General features: G+C 34.2%; 1 protein-coding gene across 1 annotated transcript in view; it reads right to left on the bottom strand.

Annotated features, from left to right (window-relative positions):
* DMD (dystrophin) overlaps nucleotides 1-23,598 on the bottom strand; it is a 909,379-nt gene that overhangs the window by 622,776 nt on the left and 263,005 nt on the right. Inside the window, exons 31-38 of the mRNA XM_010004489.1 lie at nucleotides 23,274-23,447; nucleotides 21,158-21,313; nucleotides 15,147-15,317; nucleotides 9,035-9,214; nucleotides 6,929-7,057; nucleotides 5,216-5,386; nucleotides 1,538-1,660; nucleotides 59-196 (exon numbers count right to left, since the gene is read on the bottom strand). Coding sequence (XP_010002791.1) covers nucleotides 59-196; nucleotides 1,538-1,660; nucleotides 5,216-5,386; nucleotides 6,929-7,057; nucleotides 9,035-9,214; nucleotides 15,147-15,317; nucleotides 21,158-21,313; nucleotides 23,274-23,447 — 1,242 coding nt within the window. The remainder of the gene's footprint in view (nucleotides 1-58; nucleotides 197-1,537; nucleotides 1,661-5,215; nucleotides 5,387-6,928; nucleotides 7,058-9,034; nucleotides 9,215-15,146; nucleotides 15,318-21,157; nucleotides 21,314-23,273; nucleotides 23,448-23,598) is intronic.

The raw sequence follows: 23,598 nt of genomic DNA, 5'->3' as shown, positions 1-23,598 counted from the left end.
CTGAAATGAAGAAAAAGATTGTTTTAGTAGCATGGGCTTATAACTGTAGCTCCTATACCTTGAGAGCATTATGTTTAGTCTGCAACAGCTGTTGTTTTTTCTTTATTTCCTCCCGTTTTCTCTCATCTGTGATTCTCTTTTGAAGTGTGTCGCCCCTTTGCAGCAATTCTTTCACTGTGCTCTCATCATCTCGACTCTGATTTAAAAAAAAAATAACAAGCATAATGGGAATTCTTATTTATTACTTAAGTACTAGGAGACACAGACATATATAACTACACTTCCTCTGCCAAAGTAATAATCCAACCACTACTTGCAGTTCAATACTGAAGACCAAATAACTTACTTGCTTTCAGCAACACGTGTAGATACTTTAGGGCTACAAGTAAACCAGCAGTTGAAAAACCTACAGATGTTTGATACTAGATTTTATGCAGCATCCAGGGTAACAGGATGAAAACATTAAAGGCAAAAAGGTGAAATACATTTTACTTTAAAACAAAAAGACTAGCTTATAAATCACTGTCAGTAGTCACTGAATGCCAGTATGCTAGGAAGCCACACCATTCCTAAGAATTTTGAGTATCATCAGAATGCAAAACAGTTAGTCTGGGAGATAATATTATACCCCTAAGTGCTTTTTACATAGAATTTTAATCTATGCCACATCTTCTGGGAATATATATCTTGAACCACACTAAACATTTTATGTAAAGAAAGGGAACAAAATAACCTCAAGTAGTAGAAACTGCCCCATCAAACCTGCTTCACCCAGAATTGAGCACTGCAGTACAGTAAAGATTCCTTTTAGCATTGATATAAAATAGCTATGTTAGATCAAGTCCTCAAAAGGAAATAGATAGCAACTCTTTGTATTGCTTATAAATAAATATATATTTGATCTTGCTGATGTCATCCCCCTGAAAATCACTCAGGAGAAAACACACTATAGTAGCAACAGTGGCAAAGCACAGCATAATTTTACTCCTCTCTTCCCCCCCCCCCCACCCCCCCCTTTAATATGCATAAACTGATTTACGATTTGTGAAGAGCAAACATGAGTAATAAATCTTACCACAGTCACAAAAATGATTTACTAGAAATGGTATCATCAGATCTGTTAAGAACTAACTGGCAAGTGGAAGTTCTTTTGATGATCATTGCCTAGCTTTGTTTTTAGTATGTCTTCTTTAACTGTTGACCACCTAAATACATCATTCTGATATTTCTTGGTCTTCATACCGCTACAGATATTTTAATATTAATTACCTGTTCAGCAATATTGCTGGTACTAGTATAGAACTAGTATAGTATTCCTGTTTTGCTTAGCGTTTTCACAATGGTTGAAAACAGTTAACCTACCTCTAAATCTTGTAGATAAGGCTAACTTGAGCCTTTTGAGTTTATAATAGCACAGTAAAATTTTGTCCAAGTCACATCTCCAGATCCTAATGCAGGTATGGAAGTTTCTAATTTTGACTCAGGTTTTTCCATCTCCTTGCCTACTTCACTCAGACTTTCATTTCAAACAAATTACCATATCTTTATTGAAGTCCTCCTCTATCAGATTCACCCCCCGCTGAATTTCAGCCTCCAGTGGTTCAAGCATTTTTTGTATATCGAAGTCAAATTGCTCCAATTCCTTCAAAGGAATGAAGGGCTAAAATGGGAGAAATACAAATATTATTTAAATCACATACTTAATAGTTTTATTAGCAATATAAATGAAAAGAGACATCAGTTCTACCTCCTACTGCTGAAACTATGCCAGAATTTTAATCATGTGGAAAAAGCTACATCATACAAGTCGAAGTACCTAACAACACAAGTAAAGACTGGTATTTACCAATACTGTAGAGCTTCCATATAAGAAAACATAATTCTATTGTGAATGGCAATTGAAAAAAACCCCTACATTTTCACATTTGTGTGTCAGCACAGGTTTAGATAAACGTTATAACATAATGATCTGTCTAAAAAAATTAAATGTTTAACACCACTTGGCTAAATCTGGTTTGTCAGAAATTCCTCGCAGAGCAACAAACAATCCATTCAGATGAAAAAACCAATGGAGAAAAATTTCATGCTAATTAATTTCAGTGTTTTGAAATAATTATTCTTTCACAAAGAACAGAAAAAAAAAAAAAAAAAAAAAAAAAAAAAAAAAAAAAAAAAAAAAAAAAAAAAAAAAAAAAAAAAAAAAAAAAAAAAAAAGCCAAGTGAATTATGCAAAACAAAAGGCAGATAATCTTTATACAAGATATTCCCCTAGCAATATTTTTTAACGTATTAAAAACCCAACACAACTTCACTAAATGAGCTGGTGTTTCAATAAACCCTCAACAAAAATACTGGACCAAAAAAAAATCCCCCCAAAACAACAAACCCTCAAGTGAACAAAACAGACACAATTTCTCCAAAATTAATCACAGTATAATTATTTTACTTTAGCTTAGTGTTCAGTTTTAAACTCTAAAACAAATGCCATTTAATAATAACTACAATACGCCACCCTTTGTCTACCTGATATCTGAGTGCCTGTGGACAGTTTAACGTACAATACACAGTATATTTATTCAGTGCATTGCAAAGAATCAGAGAAAAAGGTTTCTTCTTTCAAAGCTTTCAATGCAAGGACAAGCAACAAATTCTTGATGATTCTTGTATAAAATTTAGATTTAATGGCTATTCACATTTTATGATGCTTTAGGAACTCTTGGATATACAATTTCATGGTAAAGACATAAGCATATTATATTCTAATCTGTTCTCTTTTACTCTTTCCTCCAGCACCACTTGTTTTTACTATGAAGCAAAAACTTGTAATGAAGGTGGTAACAATCTAAGTTAATCAGTCAAAACAAGAGAGACATCAACTGTAGTCCATTCCCATCTCTTCCACAGATGACCTGGGAGAATTAGGGTAAAAATATGTATCTGGTTGACTGTTTTAATAACAAAGATTTTTGTGTGCTTACAAGCATTAATGGAAATATAATAATGTGCAACATAGAGAATAATACTGTGCTCACAAATTTTCATTAAGAAACTTAGAATTATACTCAGCAAATACTTGAACTGAGGCAGAAATAATAAAAAACTACACAGTCATTTCTTCTCAAATGCTCTGAAGGATGTCTTCAAAAGTACTTAAATCTCACTGAAAGACGAATCACTAATACAACTGGAATACAAATTTACTAATCTTTGGACAATGCAAAAAACAATAACAAAAAGGGAAATGAAATTCCAATACCTGAATGAGGTTCAAAGACAACTTGATGATGTTGAATCTCATTTTTGCAATTTTATTAATTAAGGATACAATTATTTACTACCATTTACTGACTTCACAGGTCATTTTTTATTTACTACACTTTTGTACTAATAATTGTTGATATTTGAAAACATATAGCTAATTTGAAAACAGATAGAATAAATTATAAGAGCTTAATCTGCTCTTGAATTAGTTTAATTTGTTATTCATTGAGTGAATAATTTTACCAAAGTAAGAAAAAAAAGCAAAACCTCTTATGAAGCATAATATCATTCTGTAAAAATAATATTTTCATCTCATGAAACTGAAATGAATGACTAAGGCAAATGCAGTTACCTACATTGTACAGGTGGACAAAACAAGGCACTCAGCAATTTAGTCCTTTATCTAAATGTATACAGGAAGTCAGTAAAACTGCCAAGAAAATTTTGCCTATCTTATGCAATAACTCTAACTATAGATACCTTTGTGAATCATATACTAGCTTTCCATCCCCCAAGGTCCCGGAAAAGGTCCCCTATGCTCTGATTTACCATTAAAATTAGGTGCTGTAGTAATTCTTCTCATCTTGCTATGTACATAGTGTATAGTGACATGCTACCATTCCAACTCATTTTGCCTATACAAGAACATAATGAACACCTAAGACAAAAGATGGCCAGGTGGAAGCTTTTTGCAGGCCATGTTCTGAAGAGACTTCATCTTGCAAAGCATGTTTTCCCCCTTTTTTGAGTGAGTCCTCAACACACAATGTAAATGGTTAACCCATGATAAACCACCTACAGACAATTCTATTGTTCCCCAAGACAAGCAATAGTTTTATATAGATCTTTCAAAGGCTGCATCAGCCCTGTATGCTTACGGCATCATGGAAGTGCAAGATAAAATGAGAAGTAAATCCAGATTGCAGCTAAAATATGAAACTGTCACACAACACAGCTGTTTGGGCTTTGTGCCAAGATGTTATCTGTCTACAGTTTGTACTTCAGTAAGAACTGTGAGGCACGCTGGAACAGCTGACATGCTACTGATGGCCAAAAAGGGAAAAAAACCCAAACCTCTATTAATAGGACATATTATTTTCTGTTCCAGAAATGAAACCTAAATAAACTCAAATATCCACAAAGAAGGTGAGGGTATTGAACGCTGTGTAAACACTGAACAACTAATTAAAACTATGTCTCTTTCCTTACACTTTTTGCAAAGCTTATTTCCTGCTCTACCACTGATCCTCTGTACATTCATTTCCAGTGCTATTACACTAGCCAGCAAAAAGAGTTAAGGTTGGGATCCATTCATTCCCATTGTTCTATATATGAAAGTCCATGGCTTTCTGCTTTAATCTGCCAAATACCTCCTCACAATAAAGGCAGCAAATACAATGGAAAGAGGTGACTTATGCCCTCCCTCATTCTAGATCTGAAGTCACATCTAAAAATCACCTAATCAGTTTTTAATTCAGATGCAGTAGTCAGACTAGTTGTATAGATGAGCAGCTGAAGTATAATTGATAAAATCCATGTATAACTATATATGTGTATCTTCCACCTTGGTGAGTTACAGCCTCGTAGAAAAAGGCTGGGTGCATTTAATGAAAAATTAGTCCCCACAACCCAATCTGTACTTAAAAAAATGAGACTTATACTTTGAGAATATTACAAATCTTACTGATTTCCAGATACTGCTCATTGTTTGTAAGTTAAAGTAATTGTTGTTATGTTCATATAAAGTCAGATAATAGTTTTAAAACAGTGAAAAAAGACCTTAATGCCAAAAACCCCAAAGTTTCACACTTTAAAATAATTTCTTAGGCTCTTCATCTTTTCACAATAAAAGCTTAGTTTTTGGAGAAACTACAGCTCACTATGTAGTTGTAATTGTGTACCTTATATAAATATCATTTTGTATGCATCTCCATATGGAAGCAAGTCCTCCTACCTTTCCACTCTTAATTCTTTGTGATATAGTTTCAAATCGCTGGTTGAACTCTGATAGTTTAGGCTCTATTATTTTCCTGCAGTGATCTCCATGGTTTGTCATCAAGTCTACTGCCTGGTCACGCACAGAGTCCACCTTTGGATGCATATCATTCAGCTCAGCCTTTAAGCGCTACAGTCCGTGAGCAAGAGACAGGGCTTGAAGTTAGTAATAAATGCAAAGAGAGAGAGAGAGAGAGAGAGAGAGAGAGAGAAAGTGTGCAAAGGAATAGGGAGCAAAACCACAAAGCACATTCAGATAATTATGCATCAGTGTGTAAATCCAGTAGAAATGTATTAGATAACATTCCAACTCATATGCCTCAAATTTATAGTAGGAATGCATCTACATGTGTGCTTTAATATATCCTAGAGGAAATTAATGGTGAACATGATTTCTAGGCAGGTTCTTATTGGTAATAAAAAAATCCTCAGCATATTTCAGGATATGCTAAATTATTTTATGTTCCTAAAGCTAACAAAAGCTGCTACCTCCTTCATGCATTATAGAACTGGAAGTATAGTTGTTGCTTTCTTTACCATTCATACCCACAGTTGCAGCAGGGAAAAATGACCAGAGAGAAACCAGAGGATATTTTTTCTATACATTTATCACAAATTACAAAAACCTGAGGGCAAATACCATTTTCCTCTGCAAAAATAATCTTAATATATTTCAGAATGGGCAGAGGCTGAAAAATATAGCCAGGTACTCACGAATCATACACACAGTTGGACATTAAGAATTACATTTCACTGCCTGTATGAAGTGTCTTTGTGCAAGACAAATATATATACCTATATTGATGGTGAAGATAACTGTACTTTATACCTGACGGTGGCCAACTTGTTCATTCAACTACAAGTCTGTTGTGTAATCCTGCTGAGATCAATGAGGCATTGATTTATTCTCTGCACTGTAATTTCTAAAGTTTTGCTTTAGTAAATGGCATCATTATGTTACTGCCAGAAATACAATTCTGATTTTGACTTGTAAACTGTTCCTCATATACTATGCACTGACCATAGCATTCAGTAAAACCTCACAATGATTTCAGCAGAAAAAACGCCTGCATACAGATAATAATTTGAAGTCGTTTAATCTTAACAAAAAAAAAGGTATTTTAAATGAGATACTTTAAAATTATGCAATGGGCCAAAACCCCCTTCTGATCAATATTCTAAGACATTATTACACAGCTAGTTCACCATATAATATTCTTGTCTATGGTGCTGGCCTGGCAACAATGCAATCAGTGTTTATAAAATTAAAACAATCATATGACAGAGATATCAAACACAGATATAGAGACACAATAGATATCAGAAAAGTATCACAGAAAAACAATAAAAAATGAAGAACACTGGAAAAAAGGATTTTGTTTGACCAGGTCTGTTTCAGGAGCATTTTCCAGCACACAGAGGTTTAATAAGGTGCTGCTGTACTCACCAGTAAGTCCCTAAGATTTAGAAGAACATATCCCATTTTATTTCTGTAGGGAACTTTTGCAATGCAGTGCAAATTGATTAAATAATCTAGAAGCTGCCAGAGGGCAGCTTTATCACAAAAAAAAATAACATAAATCAATTTGTGATACCTTTCAAAATACGCTAGTTTTGACAGATTCCTTTTCAGAATAAAATAAATGCTCTCCAGAAAATCACAATTTTTTACCTTAAGAATTTCCTCTTTTTGCTGGGACTTTTGTTTATCAGATTCATCCAACTGTATTTCAGCACGATACATCCAAGTTGTGACATTAGCTACATTCTGATCAAAAGCTTCCATGTGCTTTTGATATTCCTGTATGTGGAAAAGGTAAATACTACATACAAAACAGTAACCAGGACTGAAATAACAGCTGCAATTATGCCAACGTGGCAAACATGCATACAATATGAAATTAAACTTGTTTCTTTTATACTGTAACTGCTTGTTTTGTGGAAGTTAGAATCTGTTGTTTGTGTGCTCTAATTTTCTATATTATGTTTCTTTAAAAAGGCATACTAAGAGATAGAGAAGCTTCCAAAGTGACAGACAGGAGAGTAATAAAGTTGCAGCAAGACACAGGTGTCTGCAGCTCAGCCAGACTGCTGAGAGGAACAGGAAGCTGACAACCAGACCTAGTGGAGTTGAAAAGAAGAGTTTCCCAAGAACTCAGCTATAGAATTCATCTTGGAAAGACACTAAATTGATTCAAGCTAAGGTGGAAATCAAGATGCACTAACAAAGTCACAACCAAGAATGCGAGCTTTATATATATAACTTTTATTTGTATTCCATCTAATTGCTTGGCTTTGACACTATGCTTTTTTTGAAAGCTATTTTAGTTGATATTATAAGAATTCTTTACTTTTTCCCCCCCTCCTTATTTTAAACACCTTTTTTTTTGGTGAGCTCACTACAATGACATCTGTGCGTATCCACCTCAGAACTCCAGGTAACTGATGTGTAGTTTGAAATAACAATAAGCAATACCTTTTATTGTCAAAAGAAACAGCTCACTGACATGTTGCAGTGGTTGCCACTGGTAAACTAATAAAATATCAGTTTTCTGTGTTTACAAATTTCTAAACTGTGGCAAATATGCATACATTATTAAATTAAACTTGTGCCTGTTATACAGTAACCATAGAATACAAAGTAAAGAGATAGTAGAGGAACACATGCCTATATTAGTCTATAAACTCCATTATATTTGTTATGATTAGTTCCATACTGAAGCTGAGCACCTACTGAATGAAATACTGAATTAAATACCTGTTTTCCAAATAAAACAGGCATAACCAAGTGCTTGTACTTATATCCTGCATACAGCCAAAGAGGTCATGTAGTAATGCTGTAATGGATCACAGAGGCATCCATAAAGTAGCCACACACACTGTAGTGGACCTCTTGCACTTCAAGCTCTGAAAAGTCATGACAAAGGCTAACATATTCTCAAGAACCACTTTAGTTTCACTTCATTCTCTCAGCACCAGAAACAGAATACAGGATTTCCCAAAGCATTCTGGCAGTCAAACATTTAAGACTCCACTGTAAGAGTTCAAGCTGCCATCTCTCCATGGTAGAATTAATTTGAAGTTAGAATGTAGTTATGTGAATATAAGCAGTTTGAAGTAGCTGAGACTGGGACACCTGAATCTAAAATAAATGTGGTTTAGGGATTTTACTTTGGACTAAGCTTAATCTGGTGTCCTTAACTAGGTATTGCCTCCAAAACAGGCCCCACAAAACATTGTGCAGTTCTGAAAGACCAAATCATAGTCCTTGAGCACATTAGGAGTGCACTCTCAGATTCTGATTTTGTTGCCTCCGAAATTAATCTAGTTCACACACACCAAAGATAGCCTGTGGATCAAACCAACATGCAAACAGGGACTTGCTTCCTGATTATACTCCTTTTTCAAAAAGAAATGCTAATATAGCCAAAAGCAGACAAGGTATCAATACCAAGACTTATTCAACTTACTTGAATATTTCTTTCACTTGATTGACATCCAGACAGTTTAGGTCCTTGGGGAGAAACTGCATTTAATTCATTAGGGGGAAAAAAAAATAATTCCAGGAAATCCTGAGTCACACAGGAACAGGGAGAGCTAACAAATAAGACTCGACAAATATACACAATGTACTAAATCAGAAAATCAGTATGATTGTCTGTGTACCTATGTGTTCAATATGTGTGCCCAGGGCACCAGAAAAAGCATTCTTTTAAGGCCAAGCACCTTTCACTGGGCACCAACATTTCCTCTATGTGAACAAATCCATTTTCCTTACCAGTAACAGATTGAACCATTCCTCAGCACGTGAAGTTACTGCTATCCAGTTACTGTTCAGGAGGGTGAGTTTATCCTCCACTAGACTTTCTTTTCCTTTCAGCACTGTCTTCAAATTCTGTCCTAAATCACTGATGCTCTTAAGATGGACCTGGCGTTTCTCAATCTCCTTCCGTGTTGCCTACATGGGCACAATAAAGCCATGAAAGTTCTGAAAAGTTTAGAAAATTCTCCACACATAGAACACAAAACATTAAAACAGCCAGTAAGTTCATACTTGAAAGAATACTCTTGCTTCCTATTGGAAGCGAAAGCATTTTGTGAAGAGCAGTAAGTTAAAAGTAAATTGTTCCTCTTTAGCTCTGAAGAAACTTAAGAACATTGTAAATATTCTCCATATTCTCACATTTTTGGTAATAGCTTCATTTTTTTAAAGTGTGAATTATCCCTCAATACAGTGATCAAAATATAGCTTTAATAATTATTAAGCAAGGATCCATATTTTAACATATTCATATTGAGATGTTTAATCTTACCTTGCACATAATAAAATAGTATAGTTACCAAATAGCACATAAATCTTGCACAATAAATGGGACAATAATAAAGCATAATGATGACATCTTAATACTTAGAGAACTCCACTGAAAATACTCTAGTGAAGTGTTAACATTCCTTTAATATTTTTCAATGCAATCTTTCTCAGCAGAAACCATGTTCTCTCCTGCCAGATTTCTTATTTCCTAACTATAGAAATGCATCTTGTCACTCCATTCACTTGGGATTTCACTAAAATAAGCTATTATCCATAGCACATCTAAGCTTGAATTGTTAAAATACACATGCAGTGCAATCAGATCAGATTTCCATCAGCTTTTCCCACAGTTATCTTCCCTCATATTAATAAATTTAAATGATATGGAGGGTCACATAACTTACTCATTATCAATTTCTTATTATTTGTGGCAGCATATAAAAAGTCTAAGAAAAGGAACAAACACCAACCTATTTAGACAATGTGTGAAAAAGCATGAATTTAATACTACATACTGAGATGCCTTCATGCAAGGTCACATATACTAGCAGATACAAGAGTTAAAGATCATGGCAGTCTCTCCATTCAATTGCTGTTCAAACTTCTATTATGTTGAGAATTCTGAAATGTCTCTTTGGAAGAAACTCTTGTAATTCCACTTTTTGAAGTACCAGGTGTGGCTATTTGATATAGGATACCACAGCAGAAATTCTTTGACACTCCCCTCCCCCCCGTAATTAGTATTTCACTGAATTAAATCTTTCCTTAGCTTAGAAGAGAACCATTATTGTTTCCAAACTTGTTTTTCTTAGAAAAATGCTGGTAGTGTACCTTAATCAAAGCTGGAAAAGCACTTTATCACTGAAATCCCAGAATCTGAACATTTCCAAGAGAAATGGCATCTAGGTTCCCAGCCACCCAGAAAGCAATCAGAGAGATCCTTCTTCTCAGTTAAAACTCTGCATGTAGAGCATGCCTCAGGTGACAAGTTTTTTAATTCCCATCACACTAATTCCAGAAGGAGAGGTAGTTAAGACCACTTGAGCTTCACTATACCAGTTCTTTCCCATTGAAAGTTCAGAAAAGAAGTGGTAGTGTAATATAAATGCTTTGTTTAAGGGGAAAAAAAAAAATAAGAAAAAAAAAAAATAGGGTCGCTTGAAACTCAGGCAGATGTCAGATTGCTTTGCAATGTTGAAAGGCATGTGGACAAGCTTTACTGGCAATTCATAAGACATTTTTAGTTGCATACAATAGTATTTTACCTATTTTGAATGAGTCCAGAGGATAATAGGATGAATCAAGCTAGTACAAATAAATGCAGTTCCCTATGCAGCCATGTACAGCTGGAGTGGGATTCACAGCTTGCTCTGACCCATTGTAACTGGGCACACTTTATCTTTCAGTTTACTAAGAAATACTAATAATTTTGGGGTGATTTTTTTTGTTTGTTTAGTTGGTTTGGTTTTTTACTTGATGTTTCGTAAGGGAGTGAAAACCATAACCTCCTTCACACTAGCAAATACCAGCTACGAACAAATGACATTTGAAAACAGAAGCTAGATAGGTATGGCTGCTTCTTACAATGTGGTGCAGAGAGTCTCTGAGCTATACTTTATAATGATTAAACTACCATGTATCAAATTTAACTTGGTTTTTTTTCAATCAATCCAAAATTGTGACTAAATAGTGCTGGTCATTAGCATAGGTGGATTAAAAAACCATTCAACACCAACAAATGACTCAAGAAAAGTTCTATGGGTCCCCACACTATCTGTGCACTGTAGATTACTTCGAAGTAATTTTTGCAATTTGAACCTCTCTAACAGAAATGAGTTAGGTGGCTCAGCTCTCACAGGACATGTTACAGAATTAATCGGAAGCTGACATGATGGCCTTCTCAGTGGCTGACAATACACATTTATTTGTTTATTCACAGCACATCTTTTAGTTTTATTGCATTCTGGCCATTGAATATGAATCAGTTGACACAATTTTCAGATTATTTTCTTTTACTGATTTTACTGACAGGAAATATGTTGCTAAATGTGTTAGCTAATGTAATTCCAAGTACTTCAAGTCAACTTTATACTCACTGATATTATACACTGTGCTAAAATATTAAAGTAAAGCACTGGCAGACTCATACTGCTGATAGTAGGGAGCGATACATAATTTTTCCTAGTAATACCACCTGCTATTTCCTTTTTGAGAACATAGTTTCCTGGAAATCTAATTTGTATCAGGCCAGTTCCAGTGATAAATCTGTTCACTAAATCAGACTTCTAATTATAAATGGATTTTTAATATACAATGTTTAATGCTTGTCATTCCACCCACACCACTTTTCTTATCTACTATAATAGAACCAAATTCAAATAGAAAGATTTTGTTTGTCTCTACTGAGTAAAAAGGCAAGATTTACAGTCTTCAGTAGATTGCCCCTCTCATGTCACATAACTCAGCTAAGTTACTATTCCAGCCTTAGAAAAATTCTAGACACCATCAAACAACACACTTCTCTTCCTGTCTGGATTAATGTAATTTTTCTTTAACATGATGTCCTACTTCAGATCGACATTGCTTTTTATTTCTACATGTTTATACATTGAAGACAATATTCATATGTATGATTGCTTCATTTTAACCACCATAATTATCTTTGAAACCATCTGAGTTCCTTTGGCTTTTAAGAAGTCTTGGGTACTGAAAATGAATTAGTAATAAGTGCAGCAATAAATATAACTGCTTCCTTGTGCTGTAAAGAAAAAAAGATTATGAGCTCTGGACTTAGTTATATCAACAGCAGCACACATCCAATTTTCAATTCATTCACACTATTGAGTTCTTCTCTCTCCCCCTCCATTTTCCATCTTAGTTTTCCTGCAGACTTTCCTCACAATGGCAATCTGCTGGGCTTAATTGATCTCCCAGTGCATTTCATAAGATCGGTTACTGTTTTCAGCAGCCTCCTTACCCAGGAAGTCCAAAGCCCAAAGCTGTGACATTAATCAGGTACTGTGAGGCCTGGGTTCTGGGGACTGAATTATTGATGTACGCTTTTTTAAGATGCCTCATTGAAATCGACATAGGATTATCAGAATCACACTTCTTTATTAAGCACTAACAAGAATTGTCAAGTGTCCAGGATAACATGCAGCAATTCCTGTCTTTCAGGGGGAGCAGATTCTTCAGGAAAAAGCATATCTGCATTGCATAATTCCTGCAAACACATTTGGAAGTCCAGGACTTGCCACCTATACTATCTGTTGGATTGCTCAGCATTAAAAGTCTGGTTGTATACGTCAATGTTGGTTTACATTTCCTAAAGAGAATTTTAATAAAGAAATTCTGAAAGACACTCAGTATGTATATACTTCAACACGAGGCAGCTGCTCTTGTCCAGAGTTGTTTATTTATTCTTATTTAAATGTTGAATTGACTGAAGGAAAAGAGATGAGGTACTATATGAATTTAGACTGCAGTGAAGGCTTTGTGCAGGAGTGAAATCAAAACACGCTTTTTACCATTTTTTCTTGCAACCTTTTAGGCATCAATTCCTTGTGGAAATTCACACTACTTAATGGGGTTCCTTAAGATGGTAGAGACGTTCTTCTGTTTGAAATATTTTAGTGTTAATATTTCTTATTTTAATTACCACTTTTTACCTTTTTTGATTGTCATAAAATAAAAATATATTCTACTTGTAACAATTGTGAGATACAATAAGGTCTTCCCACTGGGGAACTGCAGCCATAATCACTGCTTAGGTTCTCATTATGCAGCTTCTGAAGCATTAAGGTTCACATCTAAAAATTAAATTATATTAAGGGCAAATGTTTTTATTTAAACTGCTGTGAATATATACATCTGGATTAACTTTCCTGAACACACATACAAGAACATGACAACATGTATTTCTGTTCTACTACAACTGTACTGTGTAGTTTAACACCAACAAAGATTATTCTTATTTTCTTGACTGGGTAAATTTACTGAGTAACTGGCAGGTTAGTTTGGAGGCACTAAAACCATATAGTTGTCTAACCTATCTCTTAAAAATCTGACACTTGTCCTTTATTAAGAATTTTATGATGACAATTTCAATCAAAAACAACTACAGGAACTGCACACACTTTACTATAGAAAAAACAGCAAGTGAAAATGAGAGAACATCAAGAAGCAATGGGTCTTTTTAGGGATTGAGCTTTTGATTTGAAAGTCAAAGCAGCAATAGTCAAAGCAGTAATTGTAAGGTAATAGGAAATGTTGATCTTAATCTGTTTTGGATACTGCTGTTAAAATATTCTCATTCTTACAGATAAAAAAAGTGAACAAAACGCTCACAATTCAAAACCTCACAAAAGACTTGTAGACTTTAAAAAAATTGTTAGAAGTTTGTAAGTCATCACGGCATTTCAAAGTTAAAGATATTTCATCAATTTCAGAAGCTTGAAAAGGACACTTGAAGAAAATGCAAAGCAAAACAAAATCAAACCAAAGACCAAATTTTACTCCAGTGCCTTTAATCTGCACAGTCTGAAAAAAAACCCTTAGTGATGCTGCCTGTGTATTATTCATTACTGTTTCTATAATGTATGGTGAAGCTGTTAAATGTTGAAAGGACTCTTCCTATGAAACAAAGCAGAACTGGTAAATTCGTGCATAAATAAACAACACAGTTTAAGGTGGAATTTTGTTGGTTTTTTGTTGTGTTTGTTGTTGTGTTTTTTTTAAATTATATAGGAGTGCTTATCCAAGATTCTGCTGACTGCATGTAATTATTTGAAATTTTGAAGCTTTGGACGACACTGAGCACAGTTTCCTCTAAACCACATATTTTGGTATGTGTGTACAATGTTCCAAGTTAGATTACAATTTTATTACACATACAGAATATGAAATAGATTAACTAGTGTTGAATGATATTGTGCTAAGTCTTAACATCACACAGAGATAAGCAGTTTGATATAGAACTCCTGTGATTCTGAAGGACTTTTATCTAAACTGAGGCTCTTGTTGTAATTTCAAAAGTTTCATTTTAGGCTTTGAGTTGTAACCTAAAATAAGAGTTCAAGGTGAAGTCTTATGGAAGTAAGAAGCTCCCAGAATGAAAACAAATATACCACCTCCTAGCTGCTATCTGAACATGCTGAATATACACTGTACTGACATCCTTAATTTTTCATCCACTGCAGCTATTTTACTGCTTAATGCTTTTCTAATCCTGAGCAGAATGGGATGAGAGAGAAAGGGATCTGTATTTACACAGATACCAGATAAGTATTCTGAAAAATGGAATTCTAACTTTAAATTCATCTCACAAAAGGTTATTGTAATATGAAGGTGAATTATGCTACTGATATATGCAGAAAAATGGTGGTTTAAACTTTTCTGAGAATTTACTTTAGGCTGAGATAACAGCCTAAACAATTACAAACAATTACAAATAACAATTACAAAGTTCAACTAATTAAAACACCAGAATTTTTATTCTCTTTATCAAGAAAGAAACCTATCCTTCTGTAATATGGCTAAACTGAGATATATAAAAGAACAGTGTGTGTTACATTGTTACCTTGCCCCAGGCAATTTCAGCATCCAAATTGCTAGGCATCCCCTGCACAGCTGATCTCTTTGTCAATTCCACATCTGTTGCTGAAAGCCATTCTGTCATAGCATTAATTTCTTTTCGTAGCTTCCGGGACAATTTCAAGCATTTCTCTAACTCTTGCTTTTTTTCTGTCACCTGCAGAAAGAAAACATGTGTTTCTTAACTCTTCAAACTGTTCTAGTGAATTTTATGAACCATGTTCTATACGTCACTTTTCTATAAAAGCTTAACATTCATTTTCACAAACCAAGTTGCACCTTTAATATAGTTATAGCTTGTCTTAGTTCTCTCAGTATCTGTAATTTGCTGGAATGCAAACAGCTACAACCAAAGTATGTGCACAAAGACACATTGAGTTTGAAGTCACAGCAGACTAGATAATCTTTAAGGTTCCTTTCAGCCCAAACTATTCTATGATTCCAGGAACCCTCCGCCTCTGTTTTGAAGTAATGTATAGAAAATTAATTTGGAACAACTGAATTAACAGGCTTTCCTCAAGATACAAAATAGGTGTCAGACTTTCAAAGAGTATATTTTCATATTATGGTCATATAGCGAAACTGAATCCTCAAGATTTTTTCTATGTAGCTACAGTAGATAGGAGAAAAAAAAAGAATCTGTCAAAGAACCCCAAATACCTTGAAATGTAAAGGTCATAGAATTATGTCAAATAAAGCACAATTAACATTAAGTTTTTAATTTCTCATCATATTATTTTGTTGTCTGTTTAATACTCTTTAAATGTAGGGAGTCTGCATAGGAATTTGTAATTCTTTTCTTTTTCCAAAGCAAACTGAGAAATAAATTCAACATCAGCAGAAACACATATCATTAGTAAATCCTCTCCATGGTTTAATAACATTAATTTGGATCACTGCAGACCAACTCGTACACTGACATTACATTCTTTTACATCTTCCTTACTAAGCTCTCTTGCTGTTGATCCCACCACTTTATAAAAACAATATTTCTGCCACTTTAGCATGAAAATCATCATTCCCAGCATGCAGTCTGACTCACAGCCATCCCGCAATAGGACTTTTCCAGTCCTCCGTCTTTGATCACAGTCCTCTTTCAAATTCTTCCTTCATATCCATAGTCTGTTTTCTCACTTCTAGTTTCCTCACAGCTTTGTCCACATGTCCCTGAAACCTCTCATCCAAATCAAGTCCAAGGCCACATCCCATGGAACTGATTTCCAGTTTCTTAGGTGGGAGTCCTCACCACAGACTTATTTGCAGCATCTTTCAGCTCTCTTCTCAATTTCTGACCTTTCAGATTATCCTAAGTCTTACCCTCCACCACTTGCTTTGAGTCTTCTAGCTCACTTTATTTCTCACTTGACCCTCACAGCTTTTCAGGTAGCCTTTTCATATGCTGAATGTTTTGTACATGAAGTATTATGGAAAATCTCTGGTTTATTTGTTCAATTCTTTTAAGCATGTAACATGGTACCTGGAAGGAAGGCTGAGTTTTCTGGAGTGTCTTACATTGCACTTAATACTCTTACCTGGAGGATTAGGGGAAGCACAACCTTCCCTGGAAGCCCTTGAGCATATTCAGGGAGAGAGAGGGAATTAGTAGAGAAGGCAGAAGAGTAAATGGAGAGATCTTAGATGGTAACCTGCACCACTCTAGACATTAGGCAAGAAGTAGTTAGAAAATAAAAATTAATAAATTATGTTCTGAAGTTTAAAAAAGCCAAATCAAAGAAGGTGGACTAAAAATGCTCAATACGTCACTAATATCTAAAATAAATAGTTAATTACCTTGTATGTAATTAAGCAAGTAATCAAGCACAATTTTGGCCACTGATCTTTATTTAAGTAATTTAAATTTAAAAAAATAAATAAATAAATGGAAAAAAAATCTACAGTGGTGTCAGGTATCCAAAACTGGTATCATTATGCACTAAAACTATTTTGGGTTTTGACACTTTTTGAGTACAGGTAGTGGCATAATGATCACATTGATTCCTATCTCTACTGCCAAGGACAGTTTGAGGTTTTAAACTGTAATGAAATGTTGTAAGGTTAGGTACATGGCTTTTGCTATCCCTGAGTAAACAAATCAGATTTGCTCAGGGAATAAGTAATAAAGTGCCCCTGATCATCACTCTGTAGAGGCTTACTCCTGAGATCTCAAAACATTCCTAATTCACTGAATAGGCTTTATATGCTTTTGTGTATGCCAAATTTACTAAATGAGACCTCGGAATTTACACTCAGGTCAAGAGGTAAATCCCTGGGAAGGACCATAAAACTCAGCTTTTTATAGCTCCATTCACTCATGGAGCTAAGAATCCATGCATGTTTTATACCACTTCTTCTGATGAGTATTAATAGTCATTAACCATTTGCAAGTACTTAGCAGCAATACGATGCAAAGTGCATTACCCTAAGCATGACTGCCTGTGTAAGAATTCTAAATATTTGGTATACTATAAAACGAAGTTACTGATACATGCCCTAAGACAGAAGTATTATTTGTGTTGATAAATACATCTCTACATTCTGTCTATAATACCAATAATTCTACACTATTTCCATATGCTTTGTATATATCAGTTGCTGTTTGTACTTCAAAAGTTAGAGATAGTATTTCTAAAGAAAAATAGGAAACAGTGCCCTCTAAAGGCCTTCTATATCATAAAGTTAAATCAAACTATCTCTATAAATGTTCTCCATATTTTAAAGGTATTTTACTTATGTTAAATAGTTTACTCGCAAGAATTCTTGGATATGATAGGTAAAAGTAAAATGACAAAAGCAGATATTCCAAGTGTGTGTGGGGGAAAGGTATTTTACAGTCTTCTAGCCTTACAGCGGGAAATTCCTGTGCAGCATTGGGATTGTGAGGAAAGATCTGACGTTGTAAGTAAAAGCCCTGAATGCATGCAATATCCTTAGCAGCAAGAACATTATTACAAACTTTTTTTTTTGTTTACAGTCCATCTCCCTGTTCTGATGAATTACCACAGAGAGATTTGAAACAAGTGTGCAACCACACAACCACTCGCAACTAACAAACTACCTAAGATGAAATACAGTTGTTTGCATGTATACATGTATTCATGCTTATGTCAGAGAGACAGAAAATAAGGGCAAGTGAATACATAAGGAAGCACAGGCACGGAATATTTATCATAAATGTAACCACTACTCCATGATATTAAAATGACATTTAGCTTTCTGGCAAATTAATCTCAAATCTACTTACACTGGGGCCATTACTAAAGCTTAAAAAGTATCGATCAGGTTTTTTAACCATATTTGGTGAAAAATGAAGGACAAACATGTTCTGAACAGTCAAAACTCATTCCTAGACCAAAGAGAGGCTTAAGCATCTAGGAGATTTAAGGCATCTAAGCAACCGGTACTATTCACAGGTAACTATATCCATATATGTATAAGATAAAAACTAAAGGAACAAGTTAAAAAAAACCACACCACATCTTCTCATTCTTCATAACATGAAGAATTCCTAGGTTCACAATGTCTCAAGCTATGATATGCCAAAATACATTGAAAAAACTGCTGTAGGTATTAAATGAAATTATTAGAAATTATCATAATTTTCCAGTCCATTTGAGAGCACAGCTTAGCACATGTTTAAATTAAAGCCTTCCACATGCTTAAAAATATGGTTAAGGACCGTTTCATATATGAGGGTCCTCCTAAAGCACTATATATGAAATCACACAAATGAGTCTACACTTTAAGATGTGTTTTTCACTATGATTATAGATTTCAGTCCTGAAACTTAATATTTGTTAGAGCTATTCTTAAAGAGCAGACTTTAACTCAATGCAATCATTTAGGGCTGATAATGGCTAACTGATTCTTTCAGTTTTATATCTCTGGGTTTTTGTGACCCTCTCTAAAACTGTGAACCACCCTGCTGCATAAATATAAATACAAGAAATTAAATCTAGGATAGCAAAGCTAAACAACACTGCAGATTTTTGAGACCCATTAATTTGCAATATGGCTCTCTTCAGTTCACTAATGGCATATTTTTACCCCTTCATTAGTTAAGAGAGGTTTCTATGACAATGGAACCTGTCTGCTGTCACTTTAAACATAATGTAGGAATAAAGGCTACAGTCCTTTCTAAATTACTGGGGAAAAAAAATAATATATATATATATAATCTAATCTCAAATGATAGCTATCCACACCTTAATGAAGCAGACTCTTCATTTTTCTTGATACTCAAAAGATTAATGTCTCTTAATACCTTTATTTTCTAACGAGAGAGAACTGTTTGGATTTAGGTGATTCAAATGAGCAGTATCTGTCAAAAGTAACATTTCTCTAATTGTTTTATCATATTGTAGTCAGTGATTATCCTTGTGTGTTTGAACCACATACGGACTCTCAATGTTATCTCATTTTCCTAGCTAGCAATTATTTCTGATTCGAATAATTTATAATCTAACAAAGAATTTGCATTCTGTCCTATTTCATACATTGGAAGTATATAAATTTTAGAACAGACAACCGTATTTGTCATTCACAAATTTAATTCAGCCAGCTACAGCACCAAATTTAATCCTACAGTTTTTAGCTGTTCTGTCGATAGTTTCAATGAGGGCAAGAAGAATGAAACAGAGTAATGAAGGACAGATGTTAATTGAACTATTTGTGTGAAGTCTTTAGGACAATGCTGCAGCTCCTCTTCAGAGCACAAAAGTCCTTGTAGAAGATGGTACTTCAGGAGCAGGCAACATAATGGATAATGAAGACCCAGAATATTAAGACTTTAGGGATTGACACATGGTGTGTTGTTTTTTTTTTCTCAATTAGTCTTGTTAACATTGGTTAGTGGTCTGACTTTTCTACTGTCTAGTTGACTTTTAGCAAAAACTGAATAAGCAAAAACATCCCACTGTTGGAAAGTGTATTTACATGTATATTAATTGATACAGAAATATATGATGTATAGATTGAAATTTTACACAAACAATGACTGTGCTCAGGAAATTAATATGGACTGATTATACATGGTTAATTATAGATAAATAACATCATTGGCATCATAAAGTAAAAGTCTGCCAGTTTTTGAGAACTTTTTTTTTTTTTTCCTGTAGGTGAAGCTGAGATTGTAAAGAATAATATCGGGCAATTATTCATGTAATATTCATTATATGTTGACATTCACGAGGAGGTCAAAGTACTGCACAAATATCAGATTATTCATATTATTTCAAGAGCTGTATTCCAAGGCAATACATTCTTCATCACAGAGCTCAAGGGATGATGATTCACTTTTGTACAACATGAAGAGATTTGATAATCCCTATGGAATGGAGGATGACAAATGACTAAATTCTAAACAAATGTTTGCTGGTATATATGTACGTAAACTCAAGTGCAGAAGATGCAAAGCAGAATGGTACACAAATGTCTCCAAAGGAAAGGTGCAGTGGCAAGAATTTTTGGTCAACAGACTTTTGAACAGCAACAAATGGCAATGATATACTTAATGATCTGTTCAGCCAAGGCAGAAGGAGATCAAGGGGTCGAATTCTCTCTTTTATGACATAGCTCTTTAAGTAAAATGTGAAAAAAAGAAAAACAAAAACACACACACACACAAAATATTTAAGTATTTTTCTGACCTGAAGTGTTTTGAAACAAGTGCTTGAGTCATTAAAATGAAACAACCTTCCCTCTCTGACCTGTAAAAACCAATTAACTGGTAGGAAAAATAATAAATTAAGGAGGACAAAACTGTATTTTTAAATTGTATTAAAGGAGTTTTATGTTTTTCTAGTACATTATTTTTTCTCAGAGCAACTCAATAGCCATTCTGTTGACTGACTTTGCCTTCATTCTTTCACACTGTTTAGAAAATGTGAGGCTTTGGAAAGGAACCAATAAAAAAGCTTGTTTGCTTACCATACCAAGATTCTTCTTCACTTTGCCAGTTCAAAAGAGGGAATAATTTTGTACTGAAAACACAGAGCTTACCTTTGCACCCAATTCATTATATTGCAACTTCAAAGCTGTAAGCCTTTCATCCAGTTCTTTTGGGTTCTCTGTCTGCTGCTTTTGAACAATCTGCCTCCCGGTTTTTATAACCGTTTCCACTTCAGACTTCACTTCACTCAGGCTTTTATATAATTTCTAATAAAATTGAAATATGAAAAACAAATACTACTATTAAACTAAGTAAACCAGAAAAGACTGTTGGAGGTATTATAAGGATGCACTAGAAGACTTGGCTTTCTTTGCGATATAAAAACACTGTCATGCACCATCTGAGCACCTTCCACTCCCATTTGAAAGCTAAAGGAGTTGAGAGGTACCACAGAATGTGACCTAAAGTTAGAGAAGTCATCCTGAGCATGTGCATGTATTAAAAAAGGTTTATGAGAAAAAATCATCAGTCTCTAAATCAGAATCAAAACACCTTATCTTTACTAACAGTGGCTTTGAAAATTTGTCACAAAAAACAAAGTTAGAAAGGTTGTAGACAAGAAAGTACACGTCATCAATTATTGTTTTAAGATATGTCAAAGGTTGTCAACGGATGTCTTCTGTCAACTCATACAGCTTGTTAGATGTATTTAAAGTACAAATAGTCAATAAACTCATGTGAATGTCTGACAGATTTTCATATTACTAAATCAAGAGATAGAGGATTTCCCCTACATTTACTGAGTGTAATACTGTTCAAAAAAATTAAATAATTTTAGAAATGACATGAAAAAGTAATGTAATGAGGTTAAGCCAAAGAATATAATTTTCCTGCGCTATTTCAGCGGGAAAATAGCTGTTCAGGAAGTAATAGGATGTAGGCAATCTGTTAACACAATACATTTCCCTAATATTTCCAATGAATGACACTAGGAAAAAAAGAAAGCATTCTTTCTTTCCATGTGCAGAAAGCTTGTGTCATCACTTATATGTATGACTTGTTAACTTAAGCCATTAAACAGCCACAAAAATGCCCAATTTTCATTAATTTAAGAAGAGCTTAGTTTTAAAAAGTTGATTTTATTTTTCTTTTTAATCAAAGAATGAATTCTGCCATAGCATGGAATTTTCACAGAACTCCACTATGGAGAAAGACTCTACAGAGTTACACAGTGTCTATTACTATCATTCTATGATTACCCCACAGGTATGTGAAGAATGGCAAAATTGAAGCTGTTGAGAAGTCTAGCTTAATTCTGTTGCAGCATATTGCCATCATGTGCTGGAAGATAAACTTACTCTCCTATATACTTCAATGGAATTATACTTTTTTTTAATCTGTATTTTTTTAAGCTTTTCTTCTAGTAGCAGTATCTCTTGCAGTGAAAACTGTCCAGTACATCTGGAGAGTAAGGACAAGACTTTTTGTTCCAGCACATTTGACAACAACAACAAAATATCCAAGTGCATTTTCTGCATAAACTGAAGTTAATTACGAAGACAATTCTTAACATGGTTAAGATAAACTCATATGTAAGATTGGAAGGGGGAATTAGAAACAGATCCTGACTTCATCACATAGTGAGAGTACATGGCCATCATTTTGAAGTTCATTGAAAATACTTTGATTTTTTTATTTTATATTTTTTTTTGTGTGACTAACAGCTACTTTGTTTTTCATCCTGAATTCAGGACAACATTCTAATTTTTAGCTTTTTCCACATAAATCCAACTTTTGAACATTTTTCACTCAGTTAATTAGCATCCCAAGCTTCAGAGAGGACGTTGCCATGACAGAAGAGAACAACATAGACACAGGATAAAAGCTACTGTAAGATTTTAAGAACTATTTTACTGTGCTATTATTTCCTGGGAAACTTTGAAATTGAGTATAATTTTAAGTGTACAATGTCCTTCTAGCTTCATTTGCAAAAAAAGAGAAGTAGGACAAGGAGGATCAACTCCTTCTTCTCTAGCCTCCTCTCCTTGAAAGTAATTTTAACTAAAAAGGTTCCTACAATTTTCATTGTGTAGCTTTGCTCTTAAATCTTTCTCAGAATCTTTTCAACTATATACCAAAGAAATATTGACATTGCCATTGAAAATACTTTAAATTTCAAAGGCAGTACAGGCAGGAAACAAATAAACAGTATCTTTAAATATTCACCATGCAATGATCCAACTGTGATTGTACCACTTCCTGCTCAACACTCTTCATCTCCAACCTGGGCACCTGCAATTTCACTTCATCTAAAATTCTTTTACATTCTTGTAAGCGCTGTTCGAAGTTGGCTGGCTTCTGAAACAAGCGGAACTTTATGGAGACATCCTGCAGCTTTTTCTGAAAAGTAAGCACGGGTGAATAGTAAATGTGAAATCAAAACAACACTTAGACACATTTCTGAACACTTAGAATTAACTTTTTTTTTTTTTTTTTAGAAAATACCAGAAGCAAAGATACACAGGAGGAAAAAAATTCTTATTTCATCCAA

Source organism: Chaetura pelagica, unplaced genomic scaffold (assembly GCF_000747805.2).
Source record: "Chaetura pelagica isolate M959 unplaced genomic scaffold, ChaPel_1.0 scaffold308, whole genome shotgun sequence".
In the NCBI taxonomy this organism is placed as follows: Eukaryota; Metazoa; Chordata; class Aves; order Apodiformes; family Apodidae; genus Chaetura; species Chaetura pelagica.
The sequence above is the reverse complement of the archived record's forward strand: the minus strand, read 5'-3'. Positions and strand labels throughout refer to the sequence as shown.